This window comes from Oncorhynchus masou, chromosome 31, assembly GCF_036934945.1.
Source record: "Oncorhynchus masou masou isolate Uvic2021 chromosome 31, UVic_Omas_1.1, whole genome shotgun sequence".
NCBI classification, from domain to species: Eukaryota; Metazoa; Chordata; class Actinopteri; order Salmoniformes; family Salmonidae; genus Oncorhynchus; species Oncorhynchus masou.
The window spans coordinates 71290185-71309533 of NC_088242.1; the positions used below are offsets into that span (position 1 = coordinate 71290185).

Sequence of the window (19349 nt, forward strand, 5' to 3'; positions counted from 1 at the left end):
TCATGAGACCTGCCATTGGCAAGACAAATATCACAGTAATAACAGGGAGTACAGAGGGCGAGATCACATTTCAACTGTGCTGTCGGTGAGTTCCTATCAGTGAGGGCCTTTGTTAGGATAAAACATATTTCACCGGGACAAACTTCATTCATTGTGAAAGTTTTGTTGTTTGTAGTTTTGTTCATGTGGATTCACTCTTATCCTCCTTTTGTGTTTGTGTCCCTCCCTCAGCTATGTGGTAAACATGGGTCTGATTGATAAGCTGTACAGCTGCTTCCTGTCTGTCCAGGGCCCAGTGGATGAGAGCCCCAAGATGTCTGCCTTCCTCCAGCAAGCCACCGCTCTGCTGCACGCCATGTGTAAGCTGTGCTTCGCTGTGACCAGCCGGTGAGTGGCAGCAGTCTCCCTTCCTTTATGACCCTCCTCTCCAGACATCCCTGTGATCATGCACCGCTGTTCACAAGACTAATGACAGGAGTGACTCACCGTTGGATCTTTTAAGTCCGCCCGGCCATCCCATAAAGACTTGTTGTTGGAGCTCAAACAAAGACACGGCCTCCTTTTCAATCACACTCAGTGGTTTCCTTTAGTCTGAGCGCTGGCAAGGCCATCGTTACTGTTGATCGAGATAGGCATCTACTTTACCCCCGTGCTCTGTCACTCACCATAAACCCTTGCCTCCAGCACGCCAGGGGAAGCCCACCCACGTGTTACTGTGACCTGCCCCGAGAGAGGCTCAATGGCGCCGCTGACAGAGGCTAAGCATACAGACTGAGACACAATACCGACGAAGATAGCATGACCCTTAGTACAGGAATGCTGCCCTCATTGTTAAATATCGTCAGTGGTCATATGGGCACATTTTATCCCTTTAGTTTCTGTAGTGTTATTGTTTGAACATAGGTATTTTAACTCTAAATTTTGCTGGTCTGTTGCCAAAACCTTGCATTCTAGACGGGTTGCCTGACAACGTCACGAAAAGGTGTTTGCATCGTTGGGGCTGTATGTGTGGATAAGAGCGTCTGCTAAATGACTTAAATGTAAATGTTATGATTCTGAACGGTCAGATAGCTAGAAACAATGACAAAAAGCTACCATGTGGGGAATATTAAGTGGCTCGTTTCATCTTGTTCTTACACCATGTCTTGTTTTGAAGTGTTTCGACTGATGACACGTCTATGCTAATATGGCTTAAATTCGCTAGCAAGCTAACCAACAACTGTAACAATGTATTTGAGAGACAAGTGCTTATTGTGTAAATTTATTTATGTTTTCAATAAACATTTGGAGACAATACAGTTCCCATCTCAATAATCCTTTGGCGTTAACAGTTGTTTTGCCCAAACGTTGCACACATCGGTTTTGTTGCTGAACAACCCATCCGTGTAGAAGTCTTTATCACATTCTGTAGATGTTGTGACTGTATCGTTCCTATGCCCACACTGTACTGCTTGTGTACCTCTCCTCTCCAGCTGCTGTGTGCTGTAACAGTGCCCAGCTGCTTCACACCAACACAGGGAGCACTGCTGTGACTGTGTCACTGAATATCTGTGAGAAAACACAGCGCCATAACCTCGCCACTTTAATGAGCGCACCGAGCAGTGTTGCGTAATAATCAACACCCTGCTAATCCAGCCAACTATCTCCATTCTTACCCTGTCCTCTGTGTGTTCAGGAGATTGTACTGGAGAGAATGTATACCATGGTCCTGGAATATTTTTTGCCATGCCAGTTGCTGTGTCGAGGGGTTTAACTGGCATTAGAGACCATGTACTTGTAGAGCTAGGAATTTCCACACAGAGCTGTTGGCCAACATACAGTGGGTTCCATCCAGAGGTCAAACAGCCTTTATTCTCTGCCTGCAAATCACATCCTGTGTAGCAGGGATATTCTTAAATTCCCTGTCAGCACAAGCTTATGGAACTCGTGGGTTTGCAGGAATCCTAATTGTAAAACAATGGGAGCCATTTGACATGTTTTCCCTGATGCCATTGACTCCGATGTAAATTTCGTACAGTATTTAGTCTCAGCTAAACAGAATACTTTTCCCATCTATAAAGCATGGACTAATTAGGGTAAACTCCTCTTATGCGCCAGGTGTTAGTCTGGCTATAGAAGTTTACATTGACTGGCCTCCAGTTTTATGAAGAGGGCAGCTGAGGAACTCAGAGCGATTTCTCCTTCAATCCCATCAGTGTTATACTCCCGTTCTGTTCTCACCTGTGATGTGTGCTGAGAGGATGATGTTACCAATCCCTTTTAATCTGCCTCCTTGCTAAGACACACTAACATGCTGCTTTCAATCATGTGCTGCTTTCAATCATTAAGGTGGACCTTAATTAAATGTGCCTGAGTACACAGCACCTTGCCAGGAAGCTTTCTGCAGCCAAGGGCATGGATGAGCCACTGCCATGAGCTGTCAGAGCTACTTTCAAATTCCTGTGTTCATTCTGCCCAGCTTGGAGGCTCAAACTCACATTCTGAACTGGTTTAAAATAACAGTCACATTTCTGTGTCACTGCTGTACCATTAAGGAATTTCTCAGTCTGTGGTTGTAGTGATAATGACCAAGCTTTGAACTGCGATCATCCCTGATTAGGCCTAAATAATCTTCAGTGCACAGCTGAGCATAGACACCTTCTCACACACAGTCCCCAGACTGCACTTCCGTCTCACTCAGTGTAACCAGTTACTCCACTTAACCCGATAGGCATGCAGTGTAAATGGGGCAGGCCATATTTATATTTGAAGGGGTAACCCTGGTCTAGCGAGTAAATCTAGAAGCCACAGGGACCAGACTGCCTTCACTCTTACATCCTGAAGCTCTGGTCACTGTGGTGAGGGCAGACAAAAGCTATGTTGTGAATTGAACTTTTACTTGATTTAGAATGAAATGAAGCATTTTAACCAATAATAATAAATAATACGTTTGGAGAACTTCTAATGTGGAGTAGTCAGATCCCATTAATTTCCCTATATAACATTTCACTGTCACTATGTTCATTGAGCAGAAATTAAATGATCATGTCACATGTTTATTTATATTGCCTGTGTCCTTTGCAGCTCTCCCAGTATATTTGACAACAAGCGTACAGACTCCACAGGGCTGACGGCCCTGCTGCAGTCCACAGACCTGGTGGGTGTGGTACACACTCTGTACTGCATCCTGCTCCACAGCTCCACCCTGCCTGAGCCGGCTGCCCAGGGCCCACAGGAGCCCTACGCCCCAGGGGTCATCCAAGTGGCCCTAACGGGCCTCCGCTTCCTCAACAGCTTCGCCCTGCTCGACCTGTCTGCCTTCCAGGTAACACACACACACCACTTCATACTGAGGTACAGGAGACACACAGAGAGAGACACGCACACATTCTCACACTTGAATCCTTCATCCTGTGACTCTAATTCCAAAGGTTATGCTGCCTGCGGGGCAGGTTTTTCAATACCGGCACATCACATACCATACAGTATATACTGGTCTTGCTGGTTACGTAGGTGTATTATGCTGGACACATTCCAGACAGACATTCCAAATAGGGGGTGCCATGAAAAGGCCTTGTCACCAATGTCCTCTCTCACAGTTTTTGACTAGCACCCTCATAATATAGAGCTGGCTGGCTTCTCTGTGCATCGGCAAGACAGAGCAGCTATGTCTGGTAAGACGAGGGGCTGGGGTGTGTCTATTTGTCAACAACTGCTGGTGCGCAATGTCTAATATTATAGAAGTCATGATAAGCTGTAGACCACACCATCTACCAAGAGAGTTCTCATCTATTTTATTCGTAGCCATCTATTTACCACCACAAACCGATGCTGGCACTAAGACCACACTCAACGAGCTGTATAAGTCCATAAGCAAACAAGAAAATACTAATCCAGAAGCGGCACTCCTAGTGGCCGGGGACTTTAATGCAGGCAAACTTAAATCCGTTAAATCCGTTCCTCAACCAGAGAAAAAAAAACTCTAGACCACCTTTACTCTACACACAGAAACTCATTCAAAGCTCTCCCTCGCCCTCCATTTGGCAAATCTGACCATAATTCTATCCTCTTGAATCCTGCTTACAAGCAAAAAACAAAGCAGGAAGCTGCCGCTTTCAAGGAGCGGGACTAATCCGGACGCTTATAAGAAATCCCGAACCATCAAACAGGCAAAGCATCAATACAATACTAAGATTGAATCCTACAACACCGGCTCTGATGCTCATCGGATGTGGCAGGGCTTGAAAACTATTAAACTACAAAGGGAGTCCCAGCCGAGAGCTGCCCAGTGACGCAAGCCTACCAGATGAGCAAAATGCCCTTTATGCTCGCTTTGAAGCAAGGCAATACTGAAGCATGCATGAGATCACCAGCTGTTCCGGACGACTGTAGCCTATGTGAGCAAGACCTTTAAACATGTCAACATTCACAAAGCTGCGGGGCTCAACAGTTTACCAGGACGTGTACTCAAAGCATACACGGACCAACTAGCAAGTGTCTTCACTGACATTTTCAACCTCTCCCTGACAGAGTCTGTAATATCTACATGTTTTGAACAGAATACCATAGTCCCTGTGCCCAATAAAACGAAGGTAACCTTCCTAAATGATTACCGCCCCGTAGCACTCACGTCAGTAGCCATGAAGTGCTTTGAAAGGCTGGTCATCGCTCACATCAACACCATCATGCCGGAAACCCTAGTCCCACTCCAATTCGCATATGGCTCTAACAGATCCACAGATGACGCAATCTCAATCAAACTCCACACTGCCCTTTCCCACCTGGACAAAAGGAACACCTCAGTATGTGAGAATGCTGTTCATTGACTACAGCTCAGCGTTCAACACCATAGTGCCCACAAAGCTCATCACTAAACTAAGGGTCTAAACACCTAGCTCTGCAACTGGATCCTGGACTTCCTGACAGGCCAACCCCAGGTGGTAACGGTAGGCAACAACACATCTGCCGTGCTGATCCTCAACACTGGGGTCCCTCAGGGGTGCGTGCTTAATCCCCTCCTGTACTCCCTGTTCACCCACGACTGCATGGCCAAGCACGACTCCAACACTATCATTAAGTTTGTTGATGACACAATCGTGTCACCGATAACGATGAGACCGTCTATAGGGAGGTGGTCAGAGACCTGGCAGTGTGGTGCCAGGACAACAACCTCTCCCTCAATGTGAGCAAGACAACGGAGCTGATCGTAGACTATAGGAAAAGGAGGGCCAACCAGGCCCCGATTTTTAAAATTGAAAGGGCTGTAGTGGAGCCGGTCGAGAGTTTCCACATCACCAACAAAATGTCATGGTCCAAACACACCAAGACACCTTTTCCCCCTCAGGAGACTGAAAAGATTTGGCATGGGTCCCCAGATCCACAAACTTCTACAGCTGCACCATTAAAGCATCCTGACCGGTTTCATCACCGCCTGGTATGGTATGCTCGTCATCTGACCGCAAGGTGCTACGGAGGGTAGTGTGTATGGCTCAGTACATCACTGGGGCCAAGCTTCCTGACATCCAGGACCTATATACTAGGCGGTGTCAGAGGAAGGTCCAAAAAATTGTCAAAGACTCCAGTCACCCAAGTCATAGACTGTTTTCTCTGCTACCGCAAGCAGCACCAGAGCGCCAAGTCTAGGACCAAAAGGCTCCTTAACAGCTTCTATTTCCAAGCCATAAGACTGCTGAACAATTAATCAAATGGTCAGCTGGATTATTTGCACCCTCCCCCCTACACGCTGTTTATCTATGCATTATGATTCAGTAAATCTTTCCTGAACTCGATTTCTTGAATTGCAGTGTTGGTTAAGCATTTCACGGTAAGCTCTACACCTGTTGTATTCGGCGGGTGTGGCAAATACAATTTGATTTAATATCCCTGTGCACAAGCATCAGGCAACACAAATATCCCTCTTTCCTCTTCCTGGCAGCAACAAGGCCATGTGTAACTGATCGACAGGCAGCAGAGGCCAGGTCTCAGAGCTGCTGCCATTGGACTGGAGTATTTATCCTCAGGATAAACCTGACCTCTCGGACATAAACATGAGTGTCCCCTGACCGAGGGTCAGCTGCTGAGGTTAAATGGAGCACTGTGGGTCAGAAATGCGGATGGACCTGAGTGATTAGTGCTGTAGCCCGAGCCATACATTACCAGCTCTGATGAAGAAAGAATGACAGCTTCACTGTGCTCAGGCAGCGCATAAACAGAACGGCGTAAGGGAGGAAGTGGGAGAGTTATTAATTATTTGAATACCTGTGGGTAATTAACACAGAGGCTGCTCTCCCTTGGCTCCGCCATGCTCAGGCTATTCATAACAGCTGGAACTCGAAGCTTTTCAGTGCCAACGTTTTTATGAACATTTTTAAATAATGTTTTTTGTGGCCTGTGTTGTAATCACCTTGTGGTTCACATTACCCCACACTAGTGCCGACTAATAAGCACTACAGTAGATGCTGAGCTGCTCTCTCTTCTCATTGGCCATTTTGCTAGGCCCCAGAATCAACTACCAAATAGCGTGGTTAGAGGGGATTTCAAGCTGGAAAGGTTATTTAGCAAATATTTGATGTCTATTTTCAAGTAAATTAATAAAATATATTAGTATTTAATCACCAACCTTTTGGTGCCCATCAAAACAGACAGTATATTCAGCCTTTGCATTCATTCACTAACAAAATATAGGGTTCAGTTTGTCTCGCTGTCCTAAGACTGATGGGTATGGTTAATTACAGTTGGGGAGAAATAGAGTTCTATGTCTCCAGTATTGCAGGGGGTTATATTGAGAGTGTAGACAGCAGTAAGGCTCAGGTCTGCTAACAGGAGTGGGCCTCTCAGGTAGGTACTATTTAGGAGACTGTTTACCTCCTCCCCTCCATCAGTCCCAAAACCCCATACATACACCCCAACCTGATTCCAGTGTGTTTTTTCTCTGCTTACCCTGTGGTGCTCAGTCATGCTGACATGTTTAATAAATACTGTCTGTGGACCTCTGATAGCATCTAATTTTCTGGGGGATTGGGGTCCCTCTGGTAGGACCCTCTGGTGTTGGTGCTGGGGAGAGACCCCCTAGCAGGAGTCCCTGTACACTGCATCATCCAGTCTGAATCTCTACCCGCTAAAGCACACAAATCCCTCTTCTCTCTTTTAATTTAGCAAATCCAGCCTCGCTTATATTACCATCATCGTGTTGATTTTCTACTCTTTAGGACGGTTGTTGTTCGCTATCCAGTTAGTTTTAGTGAATGTCTCCAGCTAGATTGTGTGTGCTTTGTGTTTGTGGTTTTTGTGGTGTTTGAATGCTGATGTTTTTCCTTGCCGTCTCAGACTGTTCTAGGTGCCGAGGGCCTGTCCCTTGCTTTCCGCCACATAGTGAGCTCCCTGCTGTGGTACTGCTCTCAGCACTCCTCTGAAGAGCTGCTGCAGGAAGTCATCATCTGTGTGGGCTACTTCACCGTCAACCACCCTGACAACCAGGTAAAGGTCTAACACACACACACACACACACACACACATACTCAAATATGTAATGAAGTCAATGTTGTTGTTTCATGCCTTTTCTTTAGTTATCACCATAAATTGTTGTAATTTGAGACATTCGTAGGGTCTGAAATTGACACCCTTGATAAGGATGAGCAATAATGATTTTAAATAAATATAATTCAAATCCTGAGCTATATTGTATGCTCAAAAAGTGGGGAGATTATTTAATACTAATTCAATTGCTCAGAGAAAGATTTTTCTCAAAAAGGTAGGGGGCAAAATTGACACCCCTAAAGATTATTCTATATAAAGTAGTCAAAAGTGTAGTATTAGGTCCCATATTCCTGGCATGCAATGACAACATCAAGCTTGTGACTCCAAACTTGTTGGATGCATTTGTAGTTCGTTTTGGTTGTATTTCAGATTATTTTGTGCTCAATACATTATTTACCATTAATTTCTATTGTCTCATTTTAGACATACTCCCAAGACAGTATTTGAATTATTTTATACAGTCATTTTTTTCCTCATCTTTATCAGGGGTGTCAATCATTTCAGTTCCCACTGTATCTGTTCTGTTTCAGAAATATGAGATGAATGGTATCTGGTTTAGCATTGTGGCCCTGTTGCAACAGTCTGTCCATATAATGATACTTCTGTTTCCTTTATATGCTTCTGATAACGTATCATTAGATGAAGAGAGGGTGTAGTTTTTTGTGGTTCATACAAAAGCAACAAGAGCCACCTCTTTAAAGATTCATATGTTGCCACCACTGTGCTGTTGGGCTGTGGGTGCTCTATTGTCCCTCAGTAGCATGGTCCATTGTTCTGTCCCAGTGGAGCTGCCAGTTCTCTAGTGTTGTGTGCTTTGCTGTGTTGGCCCAGGCCTAGTGTTAAGGCTACTGGGCCTATGTGGCTGTGAGCAGGATGTGATGGAGCAGACTTGGCTGCTGTGTAATTGGCTGTCATGCATGGTCTGTCTACTGAGCCCCTGAGCAGCTTACAAGTGCTACAGTTGGCCAGGCTTTAGTTAAGTGAAGCCTGACCCTCAGTGCCAGCCATCGAGCTTTACCTCAAACCTCTGTCTTTTTAATGTCCTCACAGGCGCGGTCAACCACGCAGCAATTTATAGGCGGATTTCAGTTTCTAATTTCCATGATGTTTTAGTCCTAATTAAAGAATCTGTCTCCATTTTATGGCAGTCCAGCTCTCCTCTGCTTCTCCTATCCAATTTAATTATTTTGATGTACGTAATTAGCATTTGTTGGCCTGATTTGCATATTATATTGGATAATTGAATGAGGACCGATGATTGAATTAGGGGGGTGACAGATGATTGGGCTTTGTACTTGCCCAGCAAAGTTAACCTAACAGTCTGCCTGGGAGTAGCAGACCTTTGCATATTCATTTATGACCAGCGCACTTTGCTAATTTGAAATGCCCTAATGCAAAGTCTTCAACCTGCGACTTCCAATCAGGGCACAAGCTGCTGACAATTTAGTAAATGTTATATGTAGCCTTTGTCTATCTACTCCAATGTCATCCCAGAGAGTGAAATCAGTGTTTAGGACTTGTTCCTTTTATTGTTTATTTGATAGGTGTGAGAACCCTTTGAGAAAATGTGAGGAAATGTGAAGAGCAACCTTCGTGGACTGATCCTGGCCAGTGGCACGGTTCCTGGAATTTGTCCATGTGATCTGGGCCCTGAAAAGAGCAGGATGGATGGAGAAGAGGGGAATATTTGGAGTAGCTTTAGCTTTTCTCAGACTAATGTAAGCATTGGCAGAGCACAAAAGCAGGCCCGCCCGTGCGGTCACACAGACTGCTGATTCACCGTCGGCAGGCAGGCACACCAACCTTTGTTTATATGTGTTGCGCTAGAAATAACGCTGCTCATTAAACGTAGAACTTTGAAGACGGTCTTTGTAGATGTATATTCTCCCTGCTCTGAGGGTATGAATAACTCAGCCTGTCACATAGAAAGCCATTGGGAGAGTGACATATGTAGCCTTGTGTGTGCTTAAGTGTTTCGGCTCACAGGGCCATGTGGCCATATGTTTTCATTGTCTTTTGGGAGAACCCATAGAGACAGTCACACTAAGAAGGGGCTAAATTAAACTTGTTTTGTAACTGCCATGTTCCTTGTCTCATGAGGAGATAAGTACCGGTAAGCTCCCGCGACTTTTTCTTCCCAACCTCCAAGTGATTCATTTGTGAGTCATTCATGGTGATGATCTCTAGGTTCTTTAAAATGTAGGAACAGTAAATGCTAGCGATGTTGACACGTTTAACCCAGACCCCTGGCTTTGCTTGCTTTCCATTTCATGGCCAGTTCCAGACTATGGAAAGTTTTCAGGAGCTTAATGCAATTTCCCAAATTGACTTAAATTGACATTAATTCATCCCGACACTTGCAATGCATTTACTACTCGGATACAATATTTCAGTTCACTATGAAGTCTACTGTCAAATAGAAAACTAGAAAACTATCTGCTTGTGAACTGCAGTGGGCCCCTTCCCAGACTGTCATCCCACACATCAGTGTTATCTGCAGCCAGACCAGCCCCTGTCCTTCCCATTCTGTGCAAGGGTGTTTCCTCTGCCCTGCAGACTCCAGCTCACAGCTTTGCACCTGTAATCCCTGATCAACTCCTCATTACTGCCAACACAACCCTAACCCTTCACACCTTCCTGGGGAGCCAACCCAGTGCTGGGGAATACACCCTATGTCTCCTACTATACACCACAGTAAACACACACCAACTCAGACTGGTGACTGGCAGGTAAGGGCTGATTGTTAGCTCTGTAGATGATTTACACACTCCATATTGGGAGGGCCCAGGTCCAACTAACTTCAGTGTAGTGAAGGGGACATTTCCCCCATAAACCTTCCATATCTTTTTAAAGAGGTTGTATTTGCAGAATGACTCATTTTGATTGTGGCTCTTGGCAGTTTCAAAACGGCATCATCTGCTGTAAGTTGACAAGGTTATTAGGCAGATAAATCTAGAATAATTACACGTTATTTGGCAAACACCGTGTCACGTGGTTTATAGGAGATGAATACCCTTGGTCTGTCTCTTAAAAGCCATGGTGGGATCTTCTCTTCTTGTCCAGGGGATATCTTAAGTCAATGTCCATGTCGACATCTGATTGTCAGTAGACAATTTACATCATCTCAATCAGGTGGTAGCTAGTTGTTAAGAGGCACATTCAGCAGTAGCTTGTCTTCCTGAAAAAACTCTGTGTCCTCTAATATCATCTGCCCCTCTCTCTTATCAGTAGGGCCGTTCCTTCACTAGGGTAACTCCAGTGTGTAAGAGGGAGGCTTGGCAGAGGGTCTGACTTGTGTTGTGGGCAAGAGCTTCAGGTTGGTTGCCCTGTTTTGAAGGCTGACATGGTTCCTCTAGCTGAGGTGTCTGGGTCTGTCTAGACAGCAGAACAGAGACTACTCCACTGTCCATTCATCCACGGTAGTCTTCCTATGTGTGGAGGAATCTCAAATTTAAAATGTTTTATGTGCTGGAATTACAGTACAGGTTCACTCTGACTCTTAGAAGTTGTCAAATCTAGCTAGCTTGCTAACCTTGGTTATTGCATGAGAGTTTTATTTTTGGTAACACTTTATTTGGATAGTCCATACCGCCTGGTTTCCGCTTCAACTTGGGCTTTCCCAAGGTTTTGTTTGCGTTTCGGAACATTAACTTTACACACTCTCTGTTGTCAGTGGACAGCAAAGTGGTTATGTAATGGCGAGTCATAAAAGAGCATGCCTGTTTGAAAAGGCAGATCTCTGTAGTTAAGACAGACCAGAACCACCAGGCACTTGAGCTTTACGGGTCTGTGTTAAACTGCGGCTTGATTCATGGCTTCAGACAGACGCTTGCTGGACCTTTTTATGATGTCAGGGTTTGAATAGATACTTCCAGTGGACAGGAACACCGTGTGGGGCACTGTTATTGCTCTTCACCTGGGGTGATGCCTACAGAGTCATGGAAAGTTGCCTGTAGACTTGGTTTCTGTAGGACTAGGTAACCTCTGTGGCTGCCAGCTGGCCTTGTTTAACAGTGCCTTCAAAGTATTCACACCCCTTGACTTTTTCCACATTTTGTTGTTACAGACTGAATTTTAAATTGATTCAATTGCGATTGTGTCACTGGGCTACACACAATACCCCATAATGTCAACGTGGAATTATGTTTTTAGATAATTTTACAAATGAATTAAAGGTTCAGTTAGTATTCATCCCCTTTGTTATGGCAAGCCTAAATAAATTCAGGAGGAAAAATGCGCTTAACAAGTCACCTAATAATGTGAATTAACTCAATAATAGTGTTTAACATGATTTTTGAATGACTACCTCATCTCTGTACCCCACACATACAAGTATATTTAAGGTCTCACAGTAAAATTCAATCACATTCAACCACAAAGACCAGAGAGGTTTTCCAATGCCTCGCAAAGAAGGGCACCTTTTTGGTAGATGCGTAAACAAAAATCTAGAAACAAACATTGAATATCCCTTTGAACATGGCGACGGTATTTATTAAGAGGGAAGCCTGTACAGAATAAAAATATGCCAAAACATCCTGTTTGCAATAAGGCACTGAAGTGAAACTGCAAAAATGTGGCAAATTAATGTACTTTATGTCCTGCATACAAAGTGTTATGCTTGGGGTAATTAGAACACATCACTGAGTACCAATCGTCAAATTTTCAGGCATGGTAGTGGCCGCATCATGTTATGGGTATGCTTGTCATCGGTAAGGACTATGGAGTTTTTTAGGATAAAAATAAACAGAATAGAGCTAAGCACAGGCAGAATTTTAGAGGAAAACCTGGTTCAGTCCAACTTTCCAACAGACACTTGGAGACAAATTCACCTTTCAGCAGGACAATAACCTTAAACACAAGGCCAAATATACACTGGAGTTGATTATCAAGACAACATTGAATGTTCATGAGTGGCCTAGGTTACAGTTTTGACTTAAATCAGCTTGAAGATCTATGGCAAGACTTCAAAATGGATGTCTAGCAATTTGGATGTCTAGCAATCATCAACCAATTTGACAGAGCTTGAAGAATTTAAATATTAATGTGCAAATATTGTACAATCCAGGTGTGCAAAGAGCTTTAGAGACTTACCCAGAAATACACAGCTGTAATCACTGCCAAAGGTGATTCTAACATGTATTGACTAAGGGGTGTGTTTACTTGTGTGACTGAGATATTTCCGTATTTTATTTTCAATAAATGTGAAAACGTTTCCTAAAAGAAAGTTTTCACTTGGTCATTATGGGCTATTGTTTGTAGATGGGTGAGGGGAAAAAACAACATTTAATCTATTTTGATTTCAGGCTATAATACAACATAATGTGGAATAAGTCAAGGGGTATGAATACTTTCTGAAGGCACTGTATGCCTCGCTGCAGAGGGCACTTGAGGGTGGGCAATTTATTTAGGCAGCTGAGGATGGAACACTGCATAGTGGAGGATTATGAGATTGCTGTATGGTTTGTAGGTTGAGTCCTTAGAGCATCGGCCCCAACACAGACGCTGACTTCTGAATCTCTGAGACCTATGAAAGTTCAGGATTATGACGTCCAAAAGCAGGCCCTGCAACAGCAAATTGTTAGTCTGCAGTGTTTCTGAAGTGTGTTTTTCAATATTCTGATGAAAGGTTCCTTTACCTGGGATCTCATAATCAAATGTATGACCACCTTCTCTGTCCGTTCCTCCTCTGGCAGTGTTGCAACGGTAAAGATTGATTCGGTGATCTAGGATCTTGCGAAGTCCTGCAGCTAGCTTCTAAAATGAAAATAAGCAGCTCTATTTTGAAAACAATCAGATCTTCCCCTTTTTTCCTTCTGTACAGTGGAGTTAACGTTAGATTCTTGCATTACATGACAGTGAAAATACAGGGTATTTCGGTATCCTCCTAGTGAACCTGCATGTTTGTGAGAATTTGCTTTAGTTGCGTGCCAGTGGAGACTTAACTCGCCTAAAAAGACTCTTTTGTTTTAGCTGGTCAGTAAAGAATCTTTACAGACATTAATAGGAAGAGGCATCGCCTGTGGCCCTTTGAACGCTGCTGTAGAACAGAGCTTTGAGGAGCTTCACCTTGAAATTATAAAAGCAGTGAATTATCGCTTTGTTTATCCTACCGTTAAACCTTAAAGTGCATTATCAAAGAGAGAATGCATTGGAAGAGTATTGTTAAGTGTATTCTCCAAATCTTGTAAATCCTCTGAATTTATGTCACTGTGGCCAGGGGACCTCACCCTGCCCTTCTGGTTCCTATTTCAGCTGAGCCCCAGCCTGGGTCTCTGTACCTGTAAAGCAGTGGGGTGTTTTTCCAGACAGGATTTACTGTGGTGACCCCCCCCCCAGAGAAGTGCTGATGGCCTTCCCAGGCTCTGGGGAGATGCCCTGAGCATTAGGCCAGGACCCCTTTCTTTGGACCAGTTCCCGCTCTAATCAAACTAGGCTGGACGTGATTTGGTTTTAATATTGGTGGGCCGGATGTAATTGTGTGATTGATTGGCCGCTGGTAAAGGGGAGCAGGATGTCAGCCGGGTGAGAACTCCATTAATGGTATTGCTCATTTCTTAGTGGTGGTGGCAAGGCTACAGTGGAGGTCTGTTCACCCTCCCCCCCTCAACCCTACGCAGTGCATGCCCTCTCAACCTAAGCTGCACAGTGCACATCCACAGGGATATGGTCTGGTGTTGGCTTCAATATCTCAGTGACACTCACACAGTTGGAGATAACTGTTACCGGGTAATACATAAAAGCCTATATATTTTGATAATGAAGTCAAGATAATTCTCATCAAGAAGATATTTCACATTACTATTTATTGTTGCCCCCATTTCACAACAGCTCGGAAATTACCTGCAGTACAAAGGAAGAGCAAAACATCCCATCATTGTGTTTTATAGCCTGTAATTGTGTGGTGGGATGCTGTGCCCTCCAGGTCTCCTCCTAATGGGTGTTTGTGTGTTGTTTTAGTGGCAGATTTATGGGTGGGAGGGGTGCAGGGCAGTGATTTACGGGTGGCACTGGCTCACTGGCCCTGCTCTGTGTGTTCCAGGTGATAGTGCAGTCTGGCCGCCAGCCCAGCGTGCTGCAGAAACTGTGTCAGCTACCCTTCCAGTACTTCAGCCACCCGCGCCTCATCAAAGTGCTCTTCCCTTCACTCATCTCAGCCTGCTACAACAATCCCCAGAACAAGGTTATCCTGCAGCAGGAGATGAGCTGTGTGCTACTGGCCACCTTCATACAGGTAACACACACACTGATGTTTTGGCGAAGCTTTCATTTTCTGAAGAACTAGCACATTTAATGTATACAGAGCAAATACAGAATAGAGCCACCGGTTTAGTCAGTCTTTTTGGTTTAAAGGCACAGTGTAGTAAAAAAATATATTTTCTGTATTGTATACAGTGCATTCGGAAAGTAGTCAGACCCCTTGACTTTTTCCATGTTTTGTTACATTACAGCCTTATTCTAAAATAAAATAAAATCCTCATCAATCTACACACAATACCACATAATGACAAATAAAATATAGGTTTTTAGAATTTTTTGCAAGTGTATTAAAAATAAAAACAGAAATACCTTATTTACTTAAGTATTCAGACCCTTTGCTATGAGACTTGACATTAAGCTCAGGTGCATCCTGTTTCCATTGATCATCCTTGAGATGTTTCTACAACTTCATTGGAGTCCACCTATGGTACATTCAATTGATTGGACATGATTTGGAAAGGCACACACATGTCTATATAAGGTTCCACAGTTGACGCCGCATGTCACAGCAATAACCAAACCACGAGGTCGAAGGAATTGTCTATAGAGCTCCGAGACAGGATTGCAGGCGCAGATCTGGGGAAGGGTACCAAAACATTTCTGCAGCATTGAAGGTACCCAAGAACACAGTAGCCTCCATCATTCTAAAATGGAAGAAGTTTGGATCCACCAAGACTCTTCCTAGAGCTTGCTGCCCGTCCAAACTGAGCAATTGGGGGAGAAGGGCCTTGGTCAGGCAGGTGACTAAGAACCCGATGGCCACTCTGACAGAACCTTCCAGAAGGACAACCATCTCTGCAGCCCTCTACTAGTCCGGCCTTTATGGTAGTGGCCTTACTGAAACCACTCCTCAGTAAAAGGCACATGACAGATCGCTTGGAATTAGCCAAAAGATACCTAAATGACTCAAACCATGAGAAACAAGATTCTCTGGTCTGATGAAACCAAGATTGAACTGAATGCCAAGTGTCACGTCAGGAGGAAACCTCGCACCATCCCTACAGTGAAGCATGGTGGTGGAAGCATCATGCTGTGGGGATGTTTTTCAGTGGCAGGAACTAGGAGAGTAGTCTGGATCGAGGGGAAAAATGAATGGAGCAAATTACAGAGAGATTCATGATGAAAACCTTCTCTAGAGCTCTCAGGACCTAAGACTGGGGGCGAAAGTTCACAATCCAACAGGATAACAACCCTAAGCACACAGCCAAGACCACGTAGAAGTGGCTTCGGGACAAGTTTTATGAATGTCCTTGAGTGGCCCTACCAGAGCCCAGACTTGAACCCGATCTAACATCGCATTTACGCTCCCCGTTCAACCTGATAGCACTTGAGAGGATCTGCAGAGAAGAATGGGAGAAAATCCCCAAATACAGGTGTGCCAAGCTTGTAGTGTCATACTCAAGAAGACTGGAGGCTGTAATCGGTGCCAAAGGTGATTCAACTGAGTACTCTGAATACTTATGTCAATGTGATGTTTAAGTTATTTATTTTTTACACATTTGCAACTATTTCTAAAAACCTGTTTTTGCTTTGTCATAATGGAGTATTGTGTGTAGATTGAGGGTGGGGAAAACAATGTCATCCATTTTAGAATAAGGCTGTAACGTAACTAAATGTGGAAAAGTCAAAGGGTCTGAACACTTTCCAAAAGCACTGTATACATTAAGAACACCTATTCTTTAAAATACATTGACTGACCAGGTGAACGCTATGATCTCCCTTATTGATGTCAAGCATTGGAGTCAACATGGGCCATCCCTGTGGAATGCTTTCGACACCTTGTAGAGTCCATTCCCCGACGAATTGAGGCTGTTCTGAGGGAAAAGGGTGGGGGGAGGTCAACTCAATATTAGGAAGGTGTTCTTAATGTTTGGTATACTCTGTTTATTTACACACTGAGGTTGGAATAATACTGTGAAATTGTGAAAATTATGGTAATTCCCTTTTAGTGCAAGGGCTGCTTGAAAAGACTGCCTGAAATTTCTGCCTGTTTTGGTGGGATGGAATTTTGGCCTGCCCAGTGACATCTCCAGGTGGTAAATTAGTCAATAGAGCAATAAGAAAGAGTTACAAACCTCTCAGCCATTAAAAGCTAGTTTTCCGTTTTCCCAACCCCATTCAGACTACTCCCAGACAGTCCTAGCAAAATCCTTGTATGAGAAATTGCTCTTTTAGTTACTTATTAATCCTATTTTAATTTAAAACAATCACAGTAAGTAAGGTACTTAATTGTTACCCAGAAATGATTTGATATTGAGATCAAAGCGGCTGCATTGGACCTTTTTTAATGTCTGTCTCCTGGTGGATATTTAGCACCTACATGGCTTCCTCAGTGGATTTACCTGTCAGTGGTTTAGCCTCCAGTAAACAGGCGGTCTCCTTCATCTTCTCTGACAACATCGTCTCTCACCGCCTAGCTACCACCATTATTTACATTAAGATTATCTCGCACAATAGAGGGACAGGCTATTGTAATTTCAGCCAAACAGTGGGAAGATCTATAGATTCCTCCTTCCCGGTGTCATTATTTATTATAGAATTAACCTGAGATGAAGCAAAAACTTGCTTTGCTAGTACTTTTGCTATTTTAGTATTAAATGGATAGTTCACCCAAATGACAAAATTACATATTGGTTTCCTTAACCTATAAGCAGTCTATGGACAGTATGTCCGCAATCGTGCTTTGGTTTAGTTTCCCTGGCGTTGTTTCTAAATGTTAACTTCTTAGCATTTCTGGCACACATCCCATTCAAGTCGTGGGCCTGATATTGGCATTTTTTGCACATCATGTTCAAATCATTCAAAAGTACAGTACCTACAATTGATTGTGAAATTCACCAAAGTCACTTATGGATGATTTGAACATGATAGGCAAAAATGCTATATTGAACAAAAATTTGAATGTAAGAATTTCAAAGATTTTTCTGAGTTACTGTTCTTATAAGGAAATCAGTCAGTTGAAGTAAATGAATGCCCTAATCTATGGATTTCACATGACTGGGAAAACAGATATGCATCTGTTGGTGACAGATACCTTGGAAAAAGGTGGGGGGGGTGGTTCAGAACACCAGTCAGTATCTGGTGTAACCGCTATTTGCCTCATGCAGCACATCTCCTTTGCATAAAGTTAATCAGGCTGTTGATTGTGGCCTGTGGAATGTTGTCCCACTCCTCTTCAATGCCTGTGTGCATTTACACTCGTACTCATTGATCCAGAGCATCCCAAACATCCTCAATGGGTGACATGTCTGGTGAGTATGCAGTCCATGGAAGAACTGGGACATGTTCAGTTTCCAGGAATTGTGTACAGATCCTTGCAACATGGGGCTGTGCGTTATCATGCTAAAACAAGAGGAGATGGCGGCGGATGAATGGCATGACAAAGGGCCTCAGGATCTCATCACTGTACCTCTGTGCATTCAAATTGCCATCGATAAGATTAATTTGTGTTTGTTTTCCGTAGCTTACGCCTGCCCATACCATAACCCCACCACCACCATGGGGGCACACTGTTCACGACGTTGACATCAGCAAACCGCTTACTCACATGATGCCATACATGCAATCTGCCCGGTTACAATGCTGAACTGCAGTCAGGTCAAGACCATGGTGAGGAGCTGGATGTTGAAGTCCAGGGCTGGCGTGGTTACACATAGTCTGCGGTTGTGAGGCCCGGTTGGACATACTGCCAAATTCTCTAAAACAACGTTGGAGGCGGCGTATGGTAATTGAATGTTAATTTCTCTATCTGGCAACAGCTCTGGTGGACATTCCTGCAGTCAGCATGCCAATTGCATACTCCCTCAAAACTTGAGACATCTGTGGCATTGTTTTGTGTAACAAAACTGCATATAGGAGTGCTCTTTTATTGTCCCCAACACAAGGTGCACCTGTGTAATCAGCTTATTGATATGCCACACCTGTCAGGTGGTTGGATTATCTTGGCAGAGGAGAAATGCTCACTAACAATGATGTAAATACATTTTTGCTCTTTAAAAAAAAATATTAAGCTTTTCGTGCAGGTGAAATATTTCTGGGATCTTTTATTTCAGCTCAAGAAAGATGGGACCAATACTTTACATGTTGCGTTTATATTTTTGTTCAGTATAATATCGGTTCCATGAATTGAATGGGATTTGTGCCACAAATGCTAAAACGTTAGCATTAGGAAACTGTACCAGCTAGTGCTAGGGAAACTAAACCAAAGCATGGATTGCTATCATACCTTGTACATAGACTGCTTACAGGGTAAGGAACTAATGTGTCATTTTATAGTTTGAGTGAACTATCCCTTTAAGGATATGGTTCGTATTGAAATTATGAGTATATTGTGACATCTTTATAAGCTTTAATGTGTGCGTTAATCAGAACAGGGAGACATGCAGGAACTGCAAACAGAATGTATGGGTATGTAAAATACTTGTTATTATTTTGGATGTTCAAAACACACCGTTGTCAGAATCAAATCCGGCATCATGAAATCGTTGCAAAATGTATGCAAAAGTTTATGTTTAAGGTAAAGTTATCTGTTCGTACCTATTTAGGTTGGTTAGCTTCAAGCATGATGAGTTATGGTT

General features: G+C 43.6%; 1 protein-coding gene across 2 annotated transcripts in view; it reads left to right on the forward strand.

The window, feature by feature from the left end:
• LOC135524380 (S phase cyclin A-associated protein in the endoplasmic reticulum-like) overlaps positions 1-19349 on the forward strand; it is a 98580-nt gene that overhangs the window by 77921 nt on the left and 1310 nt on the right. For both annotated transcript variants that reach the window (XM_064951853.1, XM_064951854.1), the window contains exons 26-29: positions 232-387; positions 3064-3304; positions 7306-7455; positions 14555-14746. In XM_064951853.1, the coding sequence (XP_064807925.1) occupies positions 232-387; positions 3064-3304; positions 7306-7455; positions 14555-14746 (739 nt within the window). The remainder of the gene's footprint in view (positions 1-231; positions 388-3063; positions 3305-7305; positions 7456-14554; positions 14747-19349) is intronic.